This window comes from Haliotis rufescens, unplaced genomic scaffold (assembly GCF_023055435.1).
Source record: "Haliotis rufescens isolate VD_foot unplaced genomic scaffold, xgHalRufe1.0.p SCAF_3, whole genome shotgun sequence".
NCBI classification, from domain to species: Eukaryota; Metazoa; Mollusca; class Gastropoda; order Lepetellida; family Haliotidae; genus Haliotis; species Haliotis rufescens.
In genome coordinates this window covers 51,337,823-51,357,985 of record NW_025964001.1, presented here as the reverse complement: position 1 = coordinate 51,357,985, position 20,163 = coordinate 51,337,823, and the positions used below count along the sequence as shown (strand labels likewise).

Sequence of the window (20,163 nt, the reverse complement as noted above, 5' to 3'; positions counted from 1 at the left end):
AATGTCAAGAGTGAAAGTGGATAGTCCAACTCCCATGACGATCATTTCCATGATGTAAGTTGAAACTGGTTGTGATTCAGATATGTCTCTGAATTTGATACACCTCATTTTCCCTCTTAAAGTGTACAGCCTGAATATTGTCTAAGATATTTCAATTATCATTTGCGTTGTCAATAATTTCACTTATGTATGATGCGATATGGCATGTAGTCGTTAAACTAGATATGATTAATTCCGTATTTGGATTCAAAGAATTGGAGATTTGGCGTTATCTTTGGATACCAGGCAGTCGTTCATGACGAAGAGTTCACAACACCATGGGCGTTAACATGAATCCCCAAGAAACCGCGGTTTAGGCTGTTCGAGTGTTCGAGATGTATACGGGTGATCATGACTTTACAGATATCGACATATCACGAGTTTCCGTTATTAAGGTCGATATTAACTCGTCTGGATTAGGATGTTATAAGTATGTCATTTGATATTCACATGCTATAGCTGAAATCACACAAATACGAGCTGTACAATATATATATATATCTTCTTCAACCTCCACAGGATAAATGGGTTAATAATATTTTATTTGTACAGCTACGTATACCTGTGATAATAAGAAATACCATGTCCAAAAGAGGATTATTCCGTGCTAACGATCATACGATGGAATTCCCTATATTTTATTTCTCTCGTGTCTGTTTATAAATCGTCCCGTGAGAATGCATTGTTTGAAAATAAAACAATCGGTTGTGGACAGCTGACGGAAGTAGATCGGAGTTCCGCGTTGTCATGTTCGTCACACAAATAATTAAGTCCATGCAGATATCCTCCATTCTATACCAGCATGTAATGCAAAGTCATTTGAACCTTATTCTTAGTGTACATGCTATTGTTGATCTAAACAGTTTATTTCATTATCGCTAAACACAATGCGCAAATATATATTAATGCAACTCGATCCATAGCACACGGATATCAGGCGAGATTGACAGGGCAACAACTATCACGTGACGAACCCGACACGAGCGTGGTGAGGTCATATGAGGCAGGAGCTGATTGGTCAAGCCTCAGCATATATATCCCCGTGGGTTATATTTAGCTTCAGTTTATCCATTGACTTGAGTATAACAACATCGCCTCGTGTCCTGTCAGTCTAGAATCTACCGGTGAACACAGCTTCATTATGAAGGCAGGCAATATGAAACCTCAGGATAAGAAATGCGTGCATTGTGCCGTCTTTGGAGACGGAATGGTTGGGAAGACTAGCATCTCGGAAAGCTACGCACAGAAATCCTTCAGTGAGGGTTATGAAGCTACAGTATTCGAGAATTATGCAGGTATGTACACTGATATTTTCTCTTAATATCATTATCGTTCTTATCAGGGATGAAAACGGCAACCGGTTTCTCTCTTCTTAAATTGTTTATTATCTATTTCATTTCTTACTAGGTATCACGTTATATTACTTTCTTGTTTCTACTATATTTATACAAGTTACATTCAACAGTTTTACAAAAAATGTTTAGAGTTAAATCCTTTCGAAATATATTTGTGCGAACATACCATTCTCTAGCACCGCTGCCAAAATTCCTTTCTCGAAGCAACGAGAAACATCAACGACACGTGAAGTAATTTGGTTTGGGGAATGTTTGGTTTCTAAGGTGTTGTAATCAGTGGGTGGAATAGACGCAGTCGGTGAGCCGTGGATCGAAATACCAGACATACCACACCCCGTCACCCACAATCACATAATACAACCTATTGATCGGGTTAGCTTCATTGTTAGGAAGGAATGCAAAGCAGTGTAACTGTATGGGTCGTTACGCGAAGCAATGGATAACAATTCGTAGGTGTATTATGTACTTGTTAATTTACCGTTATGAGTTATTGATAGTAAATGGTGGATATTTATGATTGATTTTTTTTATTTTCAGTGCCCTTGAGCGTTGCTGGGGAGGAGTTTATCATCAGCATGTTCGACACAGCTGGACAGGTAAGAACAATTTCTGTTCGACTTTTCCTGACATCATTAAACGATATGGTATCCTTTTGACCATATCACAGTGATCCGTTATATATTGGCATGGGGGATTATCTAACAATAGGGGATTGTATGGATAAATAAATGTTGGATCGCAACAAAGTGATATATATTTGAAGAATTAGCAGAGGCAGCATCCTGGCTAGGGTAAATAGGTGGCCAGTAGAACTGTAACCAGTTCGCTAATATTGTCTGTGTTTTGAGTCAAGATTCTTAAGCCGAGCTGTTTGCCTAAGGAATCATGGATGTTTGCCTTCCTGAAACTTGTTGAACACGATCACAGAGTCGGTGTACTTTTACATATTCTAGATCAAGGCAAAGGGCTTCCCGTTAGTGTTCTACTCTACATGTTAATATGTACATTGTCTTCTGTGAATAATGTAACAGATGTTTTAATGTTTCCATGTTGTTGTTTTTGCAGAAAGACTACGAGAGTCTACGCTCGTTCACTTACAAAGAAAGTGAAGTCCTGCTTCTGTGTTTCTCCACCTGTGACCGGGAAACGTTGGCCAGCATCAATGACGTGTGGATGCCTGAACTGAAGAGACACACTAAACAATCTAAACAGAAGAGACCGGTCATCCTCGTGGGCACCCAAATTGACCTCCGTGTCGGGAATGAAGACAGCGAGGTCAGCGCCGACGAGGGTGTCCAGTTGGCCAAGGACATTGGCGCTGACTGCTATGTGGAGTGCTCGGCAAGGAGCCGTGAAGGATTGAAAGAGGTGTTCGAGCATGTTGTGTTTTCAGCTCTGAAGTATAGAAAGAAGAAAAGTAATATTCTGAAGCAAATCTTCAGTCGTTGAACTCTTAAGTCCAAACTGGATTTACCTCACCAACGACCTTGATTCGTTGACAACAGCAAAAACTCGCCTGCTGAGCATCGGCAGCTTTTTGTCTGCTCGTCGCGTGCGATGTGTCGTCTGCTCCCAGCTGCGACACAACTTGAAAGCTACTTCCCCTTGAATCTTGGGAAAATCGACGAAGTTTGATGGACTTGTGTTGGAACCGCCATCCATGGTGTTTGCATTCATTGCAAGTCACTATTCGTGACGAAAGACCCTGTGATAAAAGTGTGATCTGAGGTGACAAGTGACAAATACGTCACAGGTCTGCTGTACCCCCTGTATCCGATACAGATGTAGGAACTGTGATAATGGTGGTCAAGCCTTTATATCCATCATTCGAATGGACAGATGTATTTGATTGATGTAATCAAATATGACTTAAATTTGGTACTTCCAAATTCTAATTTATTTAGCTATTATTCTCGATCTAAGTCCCATGTCTTTCAATCTAGTCATAGCGAACAGTAATGTTTTGTAGCAGATTGAGGTCAAATTTGATATTTATGATTAATATATTGTTAATCAAGATTATATTTGAACCAAGTCTATGTCAAAGAATTCCGTACAGATATAGGGCGGGTCCCTGTGATAGGAGTCGTGTTATGCTACCTGTATTTTATTAATAGGTTCCATGTTTATACAAATATGACGACAAAATGAGCATTTATTGCAAGAGTGAAATGTTTAAACTTTTGCTATGTCTTCATGTGCCGCTGGTCGGCAAAGATACATTTTTTTAAAATAAAATTTATTGAATGAATATTTTACTTTTGTTTTCCTTTTAAACTGTCATGGGTTTGATGTAACAATTGGTGTCACTGATATGGTCAACACATTGTAAGCTTGAATGCGGTGCTAGTTGCCTGCATCAAGTTAGGTGATGACATTTACTGTGTTTCATCCATCGTAGTCTTAAGAGTCGAGTTGATGTGATGGATGGACCGGCGGTAACCCCAGGGCTGACACGCGGAGTTAAGCAAACAAACAAACACTTTGTAACCTTTCATCTGCCAATCGATCCTGGTTTAACGTTCTATCAAATAGATATTCATCATATGTATTCGAACTCCGAACACCCTTTAAGAAGCAGTTGCGTTAGTTAGCGTTCACGTAAAACGACGCCCAAAAACCTCTCAACTTATGGATCAAGATCGGAAACAAGTACTCAAATGTTGTAGTCCATGTTTAAAGCAATACTCCCTTGAAATTCTGTTCAGTATATAGGGGGTGGGGGTAGCTGACACACCGTGATTCAGCTGGAATACTGTTCAGTATTTAGGTGGTGGGGGAAGTTGACACACTGTGTTTCAGTTGGAATACTGTTCAGTATATAGGGGGTGGGGGTAGCTGACACACCGTGATTCAGCTGGAATACTGTTCAGTATTTAGGTGGTGGGGGAAGTTGACACACTGTGTTTCAGTTGGAATACTCTTCAGTATTTGGGGGGGGGGGGGGGGGGAAGCTGACACACCGTGATTCAGCTGGAATACTGTTCAGTATATAGGGGGTGGGGGAAGCTGACACACCGTGATTCAGTTGGAATACTGTTCAGTATATAGGGGGTGGGGGAAGCTGACACACCGAGATTTAGTTGGAATACTGTTCAGTATATAGGGGGTGGGGGAAGCTGACACACCGTGATTCAGTTGGAATACTGTTCAGTATTTAGGGATTTGGGGAAGCTGACACACCGAGATTTAGTTGGAATACTGTTCAAAAGGTGTTAATCCCAACCCAGTCACTCGTAATACTGAGGTCAGATAAAATTGCGGTAACGGCGCGTTAAAAGGAACTGCACCTACATGGCGACGTGCATGCACGTGTGTGTGGCTGCTTGTTCAAGTCCGGACTTATGTCGGTATATCTTCTGAGACACCCCATGCTGCAGTTTAACATGGGTACCCCACTCGGACACATAATACTCATTCCAAGCCGACCACTCCCCGGCTTTATCCCCTCAATGCGGAGCGGCAGGCAGGGTAACAACAAGTACATCGCCTTACTTTGGTATGACGTCTTTTGGTATGACGCAGCTGGGGATCGAACCACCGACCTTCCGCTCTCCGGTCAGACACTAGACCACGGAGACCATGTGTAAATTTGGAAGACGAACGTGCACACGTGCCCTTGTTCATTGCAGTCTGTCACATTGCTTGACATACATGTCAAAACATTATGGCTGTATTGTTGCTGGGGCTGAAATAGACAACAATGAGTCATATTCTGGTCGCTGTGATAAGCCAATGCTCCAGTGACGTGGGCGTTGTTAGTTGATTGTGAGACGAGGTCCCTTCTGCTATCTGGGTTACATTGATTAAGCCAAATAAATGTCTAATATCGATTCAGGGATGCTACAAGTCTACAAGCCTTTCTTAGACTGTTTATGGACACAACAGTGACGCCGCGTTTGTCCAGAAACCTCGTCTTACTGACAATCTTGTTGAGAACGTCATTAAAGTGACATTACCGAGAATTCATAATTCGTTTATACGGAAATTAATGTAGTCCCGATGATTTAACTGTATCGCCGTAAGTAACGTAGATCATACGCAATGCATATACTTTTATATTAAATACATAGCTTCGTACATACATACTGTGGCGCACGGGTGGCCCTGCCGTCTAGAGCGCCGCAATTCGCTGTGCAGAGTTGCGTTTCTTGGGCCCGCCAGAACCCTATAATCGTGGGTACGAATCCCGCATCGCCCGATCATGTTTTTTGGTTTGTAACCAACTTACCCGTGTTCGTGGGTTTCACCAAAGAGGTAAACATGTGAGACCTGCATCACTTTCCTTCCAGATCAAGCTGATACGCCGTGTTATAACTGGAATACGGTACACAGCGGCGTGAAACCCAAATCACACACTCACATACAAACTGTCATTTAGAGTGTGCATCAAAATCTGTGTCCATTAACATGTATTTATGATTACAAATGCATGATATATGCAGCAGCTACCTGCTGGTTGATGTGCCCTGGTTATGTATATGCAGGGTTTTTTTCAAACTCGATTCATATTTCATTTATCCTTTTGTCTCAAATTCTCTGTAACTCTACATATTTTCTGCTGTTTTTAGGACTTCGAAGTTACTGTAACAGCTGAGGCAGAAATAGAAAGAGTCTTAAGGCCTATAATAACTCGTGACTCCCTCACGTGGTAAGGGACTTAACTGCAAATCTGTTAACAAGGCTTTCGTTCTCATTCCATTCACTGACACAGATTCGTCCCAATTTGCAATTGTCCGTGCACAAGCTGAATTGGAAGCCTTGATGACAGACAGCAATGCTCTACTATCCTACCTCCGGCACGTCTGTCGTCCTTCTATGACCCAGACCTCCTTAACACAGATTCTCTTAATGAGCGCTGGACAGTTCTCCGTGCAACGTCCGGGCTGATCAATGTGCACAAAACATTTTTAGTTTGAAATAGAGTGATACCTCAAACTCCAAGGCACCGTAATGCTATGGAGTTATCCGTAGTTCGATACACGCAGGTTGTGACAGTCACATCTTCTTTATCGATATATGGAGTTCGGAGTGCGGAGTGCGGAGTGCGGAGTTCCAGTTATCGAAGTTTCTCTGCAAGAAAGAAGTTCCTTTCAAACAGTATGGTAAAATGGGCTTCGGTATTCATGGTGTCTTAATCAACGAGGTTGTGCGTATATCAGGAGATACACCACCACCTTCGTGGTCGAGGATAGAGCCCGGTGAGGGAAAGGTCGGTGATTCGATCCACGGCCACGTTATACCGTACGACGTCAAAAGTTGATACGTGTTGTTATCCTGCCTGGGGCTCCGCATTAAGCCATACAACAAGGACTGGTCGGCTCGGAGTGTAATGTCTCTAGGTCGGGTATCCATGTTAAACTGAGGCACGGTGTCACAGTGGACTAGCACTATAAAACCGACAGTACAATTAAACAGCCTCACAAACACGCACACAGGAACACATACGTGAACGAACGTTGCTATCTATATACAAGTGCAATAATCTTGAACGTGACTTTAAGCCCCACTTGTGGAACCTGTGTATTTCCACCCTCGCTACTCCAAACTCCTTACCTACCGGAACGGTAAATAGGAATTTATGCTTTATGTCTTTGGTTCACCGAAAGTGAGCTATAAGGGTTGAAAAGTAATGGGTAGCTACATATATGTTTTCGAACCAATTCGATTAAACTTAATCCCGTATGTCCTAATATCGTTAAAGCAGATTTTACGTCCATGTCCAAAGCTATTCTTATTTACATTACAGTTTGATATCGGTACTGTGTGTGTCTCGAACTACTGAAAACTCGACATGTAGTCGATGAGCGTCCAGTGGGGATTCCGGGTTAGAATAATTATTGGTTCCCAGGCAACTGTTGGTCGTAAAAGGCAACCAAATGGATCGGGTGGTCAGGCACGGTGACTTCGTTGATTTCATGTAGTCGTACCCCGACGGCGTACCTCCGATGTTTGCTCACACTATCAATCACAGGGTTGTCCGGTGCAGATTCGGTTATTTACACACCGCCGTTGCTGAGTGTGACGTTAAACAACAAACACGCAATTAATTATCCTTATTTATTGCAGTTATCGAGGTTTTTTAGTCCGTCATTTAGTGAATGGCAAATGTTCAATGTACCTCCCGGCGATATGTCATTGAGCCCGGACCAAACTAGTGGTCAATAGTGTGAACAACGACCCACGCAGATAGGTGAGGATGACTCGCAACCAGCCATCTCGCAGGTAAACAAAGCAGTGACCAGCAAGCCATGTTTGAGTAGCCTTCTACAGTACGTATGGATGTGAGGATGTGTATTACACATTGAACTGCGATATATCACTGATGGTTTATCCAATAACAGCAGACTAATGGACATAAAAAAATCATTAAAAAATCTATGATTGTTAGAGTCAAAATGCACAGTCCATTTATGACACAAACTGTTGCCTTGTTGTTTCAGGAAGGGTTGTGTTATGATAGCTATCTGTCATATGGACTTGGTTTTTCTTCCTCAGTATGTTTTCGTATTAAACAAACAATGGAAATCCCCACTTTAGCCAATATCAGACACTTCCCCGTTTCTGTTTTGACGTATATAAATAATAAGAGGGAAGTTGAAAATCCACACATATAACGGAACAGCACTTCAATTCCTTGGTGAGTGAGTATGGTTTTACGCCGCTTTTAGCAATATTCCAGCAATATCAAGGCGGGAGTCATCAGAAATGGGCTTCACACATTGTACTCATGTCGGTTCAATTCCTTAAAGGCAGAATATAGGCTAAATAATCAGAGTCCGATAGTCACATTTAAAAAACAAACGTTTTTAACGAATTATCCTGAAGAATAAAATATATGTTTTGAATGAAATTGTATTACATAACTATTTACTACTACTGCTACTACTACTAATAATAATAATGATGATGATGATGACGATGATGATGATGATGATGATTGAATAACAGTCCATGCATGTTGGAAATGACATTTTGTTACATTTTGAACAGTAGGTCAACACTATTTGTCATCATTCTTAGTTCATTATCTGACCCAGTTCTTTCTGAGTCGCCCTACATTTCGTTCTACAACAAGTAGATGCTGTCCTATTACTTTCCGGAGCCTATCCCGAAATGCTTTGATTAGCGCGATACCACTACTATTCTTAAGACCAATAAACGCCTGCTCGTCAACTCGACCTAAAACCAAAAGCAACTTGTCACAGTATTTCCCTGCATGAAGTCCATCCATTTCCTTACATCCGCTTATCTTGGAAATATAAAGTAGCTTTTTAAAAAGGATTCAATAGAATATGCCGTTCTTTTATCTGTGGACTCATCTGCCGAATTCCCGCGTCGTCGTAATGCCATAACCAGTGAATGAGGAACTTCCGACCCTCTAAGAGTACAGCGTTAATGAAGCGTTAGCTCCCGCAAATCAAAGTGTCACTACATCTATGCTCCTGAATCTGTGTCAACGTGTCTGCGGACTCGAAAGTGTGCCAGCTTGCGCGCTGGGCAATGGCTCTGCTAAGCGAGTACCCACAGGAGACCTTTCTGCATCTTGGATAATGGTTATTAGCGTCTTTTTGTCCGGATGATGCTTTATTGTTAAAGAGATCGGATGAATTCTGGGTACTCGTGGGCGATATGTAGTGTCATAAGAACAGTATTCTCAAGGACAAACGCATGTCGTCATTTCTACCGTCTATGAGGGGTATAGTAATGCCATTAATTTGATGTGAACGCATTCGGGTTCATCATACTGTTCTGACGTCATAATGTATGATTGAGAGGACTGTATGCGTGACGTCATAGTTCCAAAACCAACAAATTTGCGTAGAATATAGAAGTGTCAAATTAGGCAATTTTGTCGACCGTACGCGAATCCGGTGGTGATTACAAACACGTACGTACTTTACTAACCAATGTCCTGGAGCTACAGTTACCTGTCCTGTCAATGGCGGGACTCAACTTTTCAGATAATTGTTTTGCTCGATGATGTAAGAGAATAACATTCAACGGTCACGGCCGTTGAAAAAAGCTGCCCCGACTGAGTTAGACAGATGAGAAAGGTTTGACAGAATGATCTTAACCAACGGAGTGCAGAGTGTGTCCAAGTTGCGACAGTCAAACAGAATGAGGCTAGATTAGTCTTCTGTGAAACGGAGTAAGTCTAGATGAGTCTCCTGTCTCCCTTGGAGAGTATCTGCCTCAGTGAGTCCAGGTGAGTCTCCTGTCTGAGTGAGTCCAGGTGAGTGTCCTGTCTGAGTAAGTCTAGGTGAGTCTCCTGTCTGAGTAAGTCTAGGTGAGTCTCCCGTCTGAGTGAGTCCAGGTGAGTCTCCTGTCTGACTGAGTGAGTCTAGGTGAGTCTCAGGTCTGTCTGAGTCCAGGTGAGTCTCATGTCTGACTGAGTGAGTCCAGGTGAGTCTCCCGTCTGACTGAGTGAGTCCAGGTGAGTCTCATGTCTGACTGAGTGAGTCTAGGTGAGTCTCATGTCTGTCTGAGTGTGTCCAGGTGAGTCTCCTGTCTGAGTGAGTCCAGGTGAGTCTCCTGTCTGAGTGAATCTAGGTGAGTCTCCTGTCTGAGTATGTCCAGATGAGTCTCCTGTCTGACTGAGTGAGTCTAGGTGAGTCTCATGTCTGTCTTAGTGAGTCAATGTGAGTCTCCTTCTCCTGTCTGACTGAGTCCAGGTGAACCTCCTGTCTGAGTGAGTCCAGGTGAGTCTCCTGTCTGACTGACTGAGACCGGGTGAGTCTCCTTCATCAACCTACCTTTATTTCCCCACACAACGTCACCTTATTCGCCCTCTCCTTCATCACTTGTAAATGCAATAGGAGTAACTATGTTATCTCAGTGCAAGTTATTTGTCAGGCTTGATTTGACAAACAGACATGATTGGCCAATTATATTTCCTACCGAGGAGGACTCCATATATGACAGAGAACGTCAACACTCCTGGATAGAACATTTATTAAATCTAGATCACCGATTGGGGGGAGGAGTATGTTGACGTGCATCGGGGTAAGGACGATTTCAGAAGAACTTTGATGTAGATTCGTAGATTCAGTGGATAGAGGGATATGTTAGTGGAAGTAGTATTTCCCCAGCGACATCCAAATGTGAAATCGTCAATGCTTTCATATCGTGACGGGTACCCAGTGTCTACTACATAGTTCATTTGAAGGCATCCGCCCTTAAGTTGACGTATTTCGTTTAGTATGTAACACAATTGATTCTCTAACAATGCGTATGCAAGACAGTACATTAGGGTGTTGATGCCTTATCCGTGACTCTAGTAGATAAATACAGATTAGCAGCCGTTTCACTACACCGGCAAATATATCTTTACTCACAGCATATCCTGCAGAAATATTGATAGTTGGATAATCCCCGCATTTGGCTTTAGAATAGAAATCCAGGAAAGAAAAGAAGTCCAGTGAGAGGACTCGGCAACATCACATCTCTTAACTAATGAGGTCAATGAACACCTGTTCAAATTCCTTGTCTAAAACTACCCTATTGCCAAATAATAATGTTAACGCGCTATGAAAAAGTGCAACGGGAAGAATGAAACGCCTATCATAAAACTAATGAAACTCACACAGCTTTTGAGTGAGTGAGTGAGTGAGGTTTAACGCTGCTTTGAACAGTTTTCCAGTTATATCACGGCTTGTCATCTTAATGTGGTGCAAAAGCCCGAAGTGATGCAGGTCTAAAATGTTTACCACTTTGGTGAAACCGACGAGCACGGGTATGGTGCTGACAATCCTAGACACACAGCTCTTGATCACACATATACTAGCCACATAAAGAAACTGTGCACGGAGAAAATATAGATATAAGGGCACACCGTCCATATATGAAATATAGGTTTGAACACAGCAATTATGGAGACATTCAAACTCTCATGCACGTGCCAGGGACGTGCAATGTGTTACTGCACGTGCATCCTGTGCAGCTGTACACAGCATGTGCAACTCAAAATTCGCTGTCACTTTGGAAAGCATGATCCGTGGTCATTCAAAAATTCAAAACTTCTCAGGCGCAGACACAAGCATACCACAAGCAAATCATGCCAAGATTGACAGCTGCACCGCGTCATGAAGCCATTGGAATGATCCGAGCGGGAATGAGGCAACAACAGGTGGCAACACATTTCCAATGCCATCGTAACACGATATCGGCATTGGTGAGGCGTTATCAGAACACAAATGACGTTGCCGACCACCCACGTTCAGGACGTCCCCGAGTAACGACGCCAAGACAGGACAGATGGATTCGAGTGACACATCTCCGACACAGGTTCCAAACGGCAGTAACGACGTCCCAGACAATTCCTGGACTGCGCCGTATCCATCCCAACACTGTCAGGAATCGTCTACGTCAGTACGGGATTCGACCACGACGCCCTGCCATACGTCCCATCCTGACACACCGTCATCGAGTCTAAGATGGTGTCGAAATCATGTTCGCCAACCTCGAATATGGTGGAGAAATGTTGTCTTTACAAATGAATCGAGGTTCAACATTTCCCACAGTGACGGGCGCCAACGTGTCTACCGGCGTTTGGGAGGACGTTATGCACGCAACTGTATTGTGGAGAGGAATCGTTTTGGAGGTGGCTCTGTGATGATTTGGGGTGGGATAACAGCACGGCACCGAACCCCTTTGGTGGTTATTCAGGGCAATCTCACCGGTGTTGGCTACAGAGATCAGATTCTGAGGCCTGTGGTCATTCCTTTCCTGCAACGTCATGGCCCGGGATTGACATTTCAACAGGACAACGCTCGTCCTCACACGGCTAGGGTCGCAATGGATTTCCCTCCATAACAATGTCATGTTACTGCCATGGCCTGCAATTTTTCCAGATCTCTCCCCAATAGAGCTTGTGTGGGATGAAATGGAGCGCCGTCTGCGTCGTCTTCCACATCCTCCAGATAACGTCCGTGACTTGGCACAGGATTTGAGGAGGATATGGCAGGCCATTCCCCAGGCCTTCCATGCCCATTTGGTGGACTCCATGCGTCGCCGATGCACTGCTGTGATTCACGCACAGGGTGGTCATACCCGTTATTGACTTTGTGACTTTGTCGTTTGACCCCCTACTCCATTTTGATCTTCTGACGTCATCGTAACAGATGTTGTTCAGGTCCCGTTGACATTTTCTTATGGTCCGATCATTCAGCTGCTACAGCGTCTGCATCATTTTGTTCTTGCTGCGTTGTATTTCAATCCAGAATATATTTTCTCCATGCACAGTTTCTTTATGTGGCTAGTATATATGCTGTTTATTGTTTATTTGTCTTTTATATTATTTTGAATTTCATTACAAATTTATGTATTTATAAGTTATTATTTCAAATTTCGTTACAAGCTAATATATCTATTGCTTTAAGGAACCAAGTATTCGAAGTACTTTAGACTACAGAACCCTACATGTCGTGGTGTGTGTCGTCCAAGACAAGCGGAGTGCTGTATGAGACCATAGTACATGTTAGGGTCCTGTCGTAGTCACAACTATACATCGTTGTAAACGATATTCGAGATATTGAAGTTCGAGTTAGCTATGTTTCGTTGTATTGATAGTCTCTCCTTGTAAACGTGTAATAATTAACATTTCATAAGTTGATGGAATACACTGTATGAGGTGTTGCTGAGTTTAATATACGGTTATTAACACTACACGAGGTGTTTAAGAGTTCAGTACCCCCACACATCCACACCTATCCCGTCAAGCACACCAACCACTATAGCATATATCCCCCACGCGCCATCTCAATGCACTCCCGCACAGAGGTAGGTCCACACCTGAGTTGGCACTTGGCACGCCGTCTTCTCATACTTGGAAAAAAAACCATGCAAAATTCCTTCCTCCACAACGCACAAACAAGTTTGGCTAGGCTAAAGGCTTGGCTTCAGGCTTGGCCAACCGGGATGAAACGATAAATGACGCGCTTCATACCGTAACTTTACGCCTCGTTTAGATCGTCTCCACGTGGGATTTATACCCGCAGAATGTTGTTCATTATTCACACAGATAAACTATCGTTTAGAACGATGCAGGTGTTTGGTCTAGCAGACTCCTTGTCGTCAATTGCCCTCATATCGTCACTCCTCTCGAACTGCGGATTGTTTCAATGTCCCTCGGAACTTCGATTTAACTTTTTTTAATATGAATTGTTTGATAGGCATTACTTAGAAGTTGACGGATGACAAGATAGGTACAATTTTATGGATAACAACTTCTTTGATACTGTAAAAAGCAACGTTTCGGTATAGATCCTTATACCGTTGTCAAGCAAGACTGAATGAGGGACTTAGTACAGAATATATATGGTAGGTGGAGGATTAACAGTAGGGGATTAACAGTAACAATTGCATATATGAGTGGGATAACATAGGTAGGTGTTGACAACAAAGGGATGATACTGTCACAACACAATGGACAGAGAACACATAGATGGAAGCCAATGGGACATGAAGCCAATTAAACAGGATAAGTGATTAGTGCTTGATGAGTTCATAGTAGGCGGATGGGATGAAATAGCCTTGATCTCTGTTGATTGATGGCTTGTGGCCGCGAATGGTGACTGCTTCTTTTAGTTTTCTATAAGTAAATTAGTTTAAACAGCCCGCCCCATCAACACCAGAATCAAAGATCACAAAACCCCAACAATGTATTATGCAGTGAGGCAATGGATCAGTGGGACCGGGGACATATTGATTTAAGATGCAATGGTCTATATGATACTTCGATGACAAATGATTGCTTGGCCAAGGTTTCAAGTAGGAATCATATCAGTAAGTAAGTGAGCTGTGTTTTAGGCCGCTTTGAATATTATTTCAGTTATATCACGGCTTGTCAGCTTAATGTGTGAGGATAACCCAAAGCGGTGCAGATGTTAAACGTAATGTTAAAGTAAAACACCGTTAACATAAAGTCTGAGAGGTGTTTCGAGTTACCCGGGGTTCCGGGCAAGAGGTGTGTTGATATAAGATCAGATTACTAATAACTATATATCCAGTTAAGTGTTACACTTGAGCTCTAGATATGCTTCAGTGATAATTCCCTGCAGGAGGTTTGGGTCGTGCACGATAATGTCACCGTTATGAAACACTCCAAGCTTTCAATGAACTATATTTAAAATGTGACATATAAAGATAAAAGCGACAAAAACATTGCTTTATTCATATTAAGAAAGCTCTAGTAAAGTAGGATCCATTGTACGATTCCGACTACATCATGGCTATATCATGAGCATGTGTTTCAAATAGTTGATGATACCAGGTGTTTGCAAAAAATCACCAGTGTCAAGAAAGGTGGAAAGAAGAGTGAGAATATGGACAAAAAGTGCAAGTGTATTAGTGTTTTGGCGACTTGGTGCTATCAAACTCATTATCTTTCAAAATATGAGAAGGGAAGTTGTTTTGTCCAAAGATGCAGCGCCTGGCATTATCAGTATTCCCTCAGCAATGTCCGAGATTATGTGAAAGGAGAAAATGATTCTCACTTTACCTATCAAGCCCCGTTACTTCACCTTTTACCTTTAACCACACATATTCCGTGTTTCTGAGGTACAAAGCTGAGCCTTCATCACTCCCTTAGGCTCTCATTGTACATCTTGGCAGGAGTCATTTGAAAAAAACTATCTCTTTCTAAGTAGGTCATTGTAATGTTCTCTTGGTGATAAAAGCATTGCCTTAGAATACTTGTTATTGAGTCTTAAAGCTATGGACTTATACCGTACTGCGTGATGTGATTCTGCGATATGTCTTTCAGTTTTCTTCAAGGCTGAACGTACAGTTCGACCAACTTGGTCGTCCAGTTTGTCCATAATTTACAGATGAGTGCTGCTTTTGTTTAACGCCGCACTCAGCAATATTCCAGCTATATGACGGCGGTCTGTAAATAATCATGAACATGGATCCACGCAATTGGGATACGATGACATGCATCAACCAAGTCAGCGAGTCTGACCACCCAATCACGTTAGTCGTCTCTTACGACAAACATAGTCGCCTTTACAAGCATTTTTAAACCTTCTTCAATTATGTTATGGTAGAATTCATATTAACCTTTTAGGTACAATCGAGCATGTTCTTTCCACGAATATTTCAAAGAGCCTCATATGACACTTGCTCAAAAGATGTTTGATCAGGCTTACAACATTCAAGGCCTTAGTAAGGCATACACATTGGTTTATGGTTGACATGTCTGACGCAATTACCATTTTTGTCTTATACCATAAGTGTCCGTGATTTTTCAGATGATCTGTCGATCTTGTAAGCATTGACAATCACCTAGGTCATGCACCTTCCACTTGCTTTTATCATCAAAAAATCGCATTTCATTTGTTTTTTAACGACGCTTGGACCAAGAGTGTTATTCCTCAGCGTGAAGACCCATGTATGAAATACACATTCATGGGCCTTTGCAGCTGACTTGGAGAGGGATTGGCTTGAAATATTGGAAACGATCTTCAACATCACCACTCTTTTACCTCTTCCGACCCGATTTCCACATGCGGAATATGTGTCCTTGAAAAATCAGTAACAACTTCAAAACCAGAAAACACACATTTATTTTCATCGTTAACGCAGACATTATCACGATATCCCCTTTTACTCTCAAACGGTTTCTTTCTGGATTCACACAAGCGATGACGCCATATGTTTTCATTGCAACTGAACCGCCTGGTTAGTAGAATGCAATAACAAATAACCATTGAGAGTTTGATATGTCGGATATAACAGCTTTTCAACAGAGAAACCAAATCGATTCGACGTGAACAGTTGAGAACACATTACTGTTCATTTCAATCAGGTTGCTGCACGTGCACGTTAGCTTTACGTAACCTTGTACTCTTGCAGGAGTCTTTTTCTGAGGCTGTTGATGAAATCTTTGAAAATGGCTCGTTGTCATCTTTTGTTCTTCCTCACGAGCCTCAGGGTAGGATCTAAGCCCATGATCAACTGAGGTCACGAACGTTGATAAAATGTAGGGAAATCCTTCCCACACTTTGATCTTCAGATATTAGAAATACTGATCTCCTGCATTAGTCTTTTCTTTGAGCGATTCGCTCAGTCACTGCAGAAGAGGAACAATGTTTTGAAAACTTCCAGGTCACTGGATTTTTCAGTTTCTTTGTAGAAGCATTATTAAATCTCTTCTGCAACAATGGCGGCATAGTTTAGGCAAGGAAAGATAACCCTTCCAACAAAATCCGGACAATACTGACACGGTGAACTGATATAAAAACCGAACCGATTTCTTACCGAGCAAAACTAATTCGTTTTGATCTCTTTTTTTATATTGTCCACACGATAATAAGACACAATATATATGGCTTATATAAGTCAATGATTTACATACTCCAGACGGATGACTGAAACGCAGTGAAGATCTAATTTCATACATAATTATGATGACAATAATCGTAAGTTAAGACACTTTCTTATTCAATAACAATTGATCATGAGAAAGTTGAGATAGTTTCACCTTGAAAAACAGACAATATGCAGTATTATTGAAGCCTATTATTTCCAAGCTGACAGATCATGATAGCGAAAGCTGGTTGATTTCGTTTAGTCTTTGGTGTCTTCTCGTATGTCGCGTTAATTTAACATCATGACATTTTGAAATACTTACAGACGGTTACAGCACTGTGACAACAGGTGTCGACAGCGTGCCCACAGGACAAGTACTTTGTCCCCGTGGATCGTGCTCCATATACTACTTCAAAGAAGAAGTTAAAGAACACCCGATTCTTTTAATGCTATTCAAAGTTTGCCAAGGACTAAGTTTTGATGATATAAAAAAATCATGCAACAAATAAAGATTATACTATTCCGGTACACAATGACAAGGGAACCCCTATGGGACCCCAAATTCAGGAGGACCAGACAGAGGGCATGCAGTCATGGGCACGATGCGCAAGAAGTGTTTGAAAACCTGGGTTTCGATGTTTAGAGACAGAATCGTTGCACATCATTGTCATTGAACACAACATTTGCTACTGAAGATTCCAACAACAAAATGCACTTATGACCCTTCACCGTCAAAGACGTCGTTTGACGACAGAAGAATTAGGCAGATGCATATACATGCTTACGAAAAAAGGTCAAGACAACGTCACGTTCCAAACGTCTTTGTCAGGGCATGGGGATCAATTCAAGTATACGTAACAGAAACCTTGGAGATTAATTCAGCTATACATAACAGAAACCATGGAGATCAATTCAAGTACACCTAACAGAAACCATGGAGATCAATTCAAGTACATGTAACAGAAACCATGGAGATCAATTCAAGTATACCTAACAGAAACCATGGAGATCAATTCAAGTACATGTAACAGAAACCATGGAGATCAATTCAAGTACACCTAACAGAAACCATGGAGATCAATTCAAGTACATGTAACAGAAACCATGGAGATCAATTCAAGTATTCATAACAGTAACCATGGAGATCAATTCAAGTGCATGTAACAGAAACCATGGAGATCAATTCAAGTACACGTTACAGAAACCATGGGGATCAATTCAAGTACACGTAACAGAAACCATGGAGATCAATTCAAGTACATGTAATAGAAACCATGGAGATCAATTCAGGTACACGCAACAGAAACCATGGAGATCAATTCAAGTACATGTAACAGAAACCTTTGGGATCAATTCAAGTACATGTAACAGAAACCATGGAGATCAATTCAAGTATACCTAACAGAAACCATGGAGATCAATTCAAGTACATGTAACAGAAACCATGGAGATCAATTCAAGTATACGTAACAGAAACCATGGAGATCAATTCAAGTACATGTAACAGAAACCATGGGGATCAATTCAAGTACATGTAACAGAAACCATGGAGATCAATTCAAGTACATGTAACAGAAACCATGGAGATCAATTCAAGTACACGTAACAGAAACCATGGAGATCAATTCAAGTACATCTAACAGAAACCATGGAGATCAATTCAAGTACACGTTACAGAAACCATGGAGATCAATTCAAGTACATGTAACAGAAACCATGGAGATCAATTCAAGTACACGTTACAGAAACCATGGAGATCAATTCAAGTACATGTAACAGAAACCATGGAGATCAATTCAAGTACACGCAACAGAAACCATGGAGATCAATTCAAGTATACCTAACAGAAACCATGGAGATCAATTCAAGTACACGTAACAGAAAACATGGAGATCAATTCAAGTATACCTAACAGAAACCATGGAGATCAATTCAAGTACATGTAACAGAAACCATGGAGATCAATTCAAGTACACGCAACAGAAACCATGGAGATCAATTCAAGTACACGCAACAGAAACCATGGAGATCAATTCAAGTACATGTAACAGAAACCATGGAGATCAATTCAAGTATACCTAACAGAAACCATGGAGATCAATTCAAGTACATGTAACAGAAACCATGGAGATCAATTCAAGTACACGCAACAGAAACCATGGAGATCAATTCAAGTACACGCAACAGAAACCATGGGTATCAATTCAAGTACACGTAACAGAAACCATGGAGATCAATTCAAGTACAAGTCATGTAACAGAAACCATGGAGATCAATTCAAGTACACGTTACAGAAACCATGGAGATCAATTCAAGTACACGGAACAGAAACCATGGAGATCAATTCAAGTACACGTAACAGAAACCATGGAGATCAATTCAAGTACATGTAACAGAAACCATGGAGATCAATTCAAGTACACGCAACAGAAACCATGGGGATCAATTTAAGAACACGTAACAGAAACCATGGAGATCAATTCAAGTACATGTAACAGAAACCATGGAGATCAATTCAAGTACACGCAACAGAAACCATGGAGATCAATTCAAGTACACGCAACAGAAACCATGGGTATCAATTCAAGTACACGTAACAGAAACCATGGAGATCAATTCAAGTATACCTAACAGAAACCATGGAGATCAATTCAAGTACATGTAACAGAAACAATGGAGATCAATTCAAGTACACGCAACAGAAACCATGGAGATCAATTCAAGTACACGCAACAGAAACCATGGTGATCAATTCAAGTACACGCAACAGAAACCATGGAGATCAATTCAAGTACACGCAACAGAAACCATGGAGATCAATTCAAGTACACGCAACAGAAACCATGGGTATCAATTCAAGTACACCTAACAGAAACCATGGAGATCAATTCAAGTACAAGTCATGTAACAGAAACCATGGAGATCAATTCAAGTACACGTAACAGAAACCATGGAGATCAATTCAAGTACACGGAACAGAAACCATGGAGATCAATTCAAGTACACGTAACAGAAACCATGGAGATCAATTCAAGTACATGTAACAGAAACCATGGAGATCAATTCAAGTACACGCAACAGAAACCATGGGGATCAATTTAAGAACACGTAACAGAAACAATGGAGATCAATTCAAGTACATGTAACAGAAACCATGGAGATCAATTCAAGTACACGCAACAGAAACCATGGAGATCAATTCAAGTACACGCAACAGAAACCATGGGTATCAATTCAAGTACACGTAACAGAAACCATGGAGATCAATTCAAGTATACCTAACAGAAACCATGGAGATCAATTCAAGTACATGTAACAGAAACCATGGAGATCAATTCAAGTACACGCAACAGAAACCATGGAGATCAATTCAAGTACACGCAACAGAAACCATGGTGATCAATTCAAGTACACGCAACAGAAACCATGGAGATCAATTCAAGTACACGCAACAGAA

The 20,163-nt window shown here is 41.5% G+C and overlaps 1 protein-coding gene across 1 annotated transcript; it reads left to right on the top strand.

The window, feature by feature from the left end:
- The first annotated feature begins 1,114 nt into the window (after nucleotides 1-1,114).
- LOC124141983 (cell division control protein 42 homolog) lies at nucleotides 1,115-3,645 on the top strand. Its single transcript, XM_046510204.2, has 3 exons — nucleotides 1,115-1,334; nucleotides 1,932-1,990; nucleotides 2,460-3,645. Exons 1-3 carry the CDS (start codon nucleotides 1,181-1,183, stop codon nucleotides 2,841-2,843), a joined length of 597 nt encoding a protein of 198 aa, XP_046366160.1. The 5' UTR covers nucleotides 1,115-1,180; the 3' UTR covers nucleotides 2,844-3,645.
- The last annotated feature ends 16,518 nt before the right edge of the window (nucleotides 3,646-20,163 follow it).

Bases quoted from the DNA above. Each gene is read 5' to 3' on its own strand.
- LOC124141983 (XM_046510204.2), top strand. From the start codon at position 1,181: ATGAAGGCAGGCAATATGAAACCTCAGGATAAGAAATGCGTGCATTGT. The intron at 1,335-1,931 runs GTATGTACACTG...TTTTATTTTCAG, and splicing joins AGTATTCGAGAATTATGCAG to TGCCCTTGAGCGTTGCTGGG. The intron at 1,991-2,459 runs GTAAGAACAATT...TTGTTTTTGCAG, and splicing joins TGTTCGACACAGCTGGACAG to AAAGACTACGAGAGTCTACG.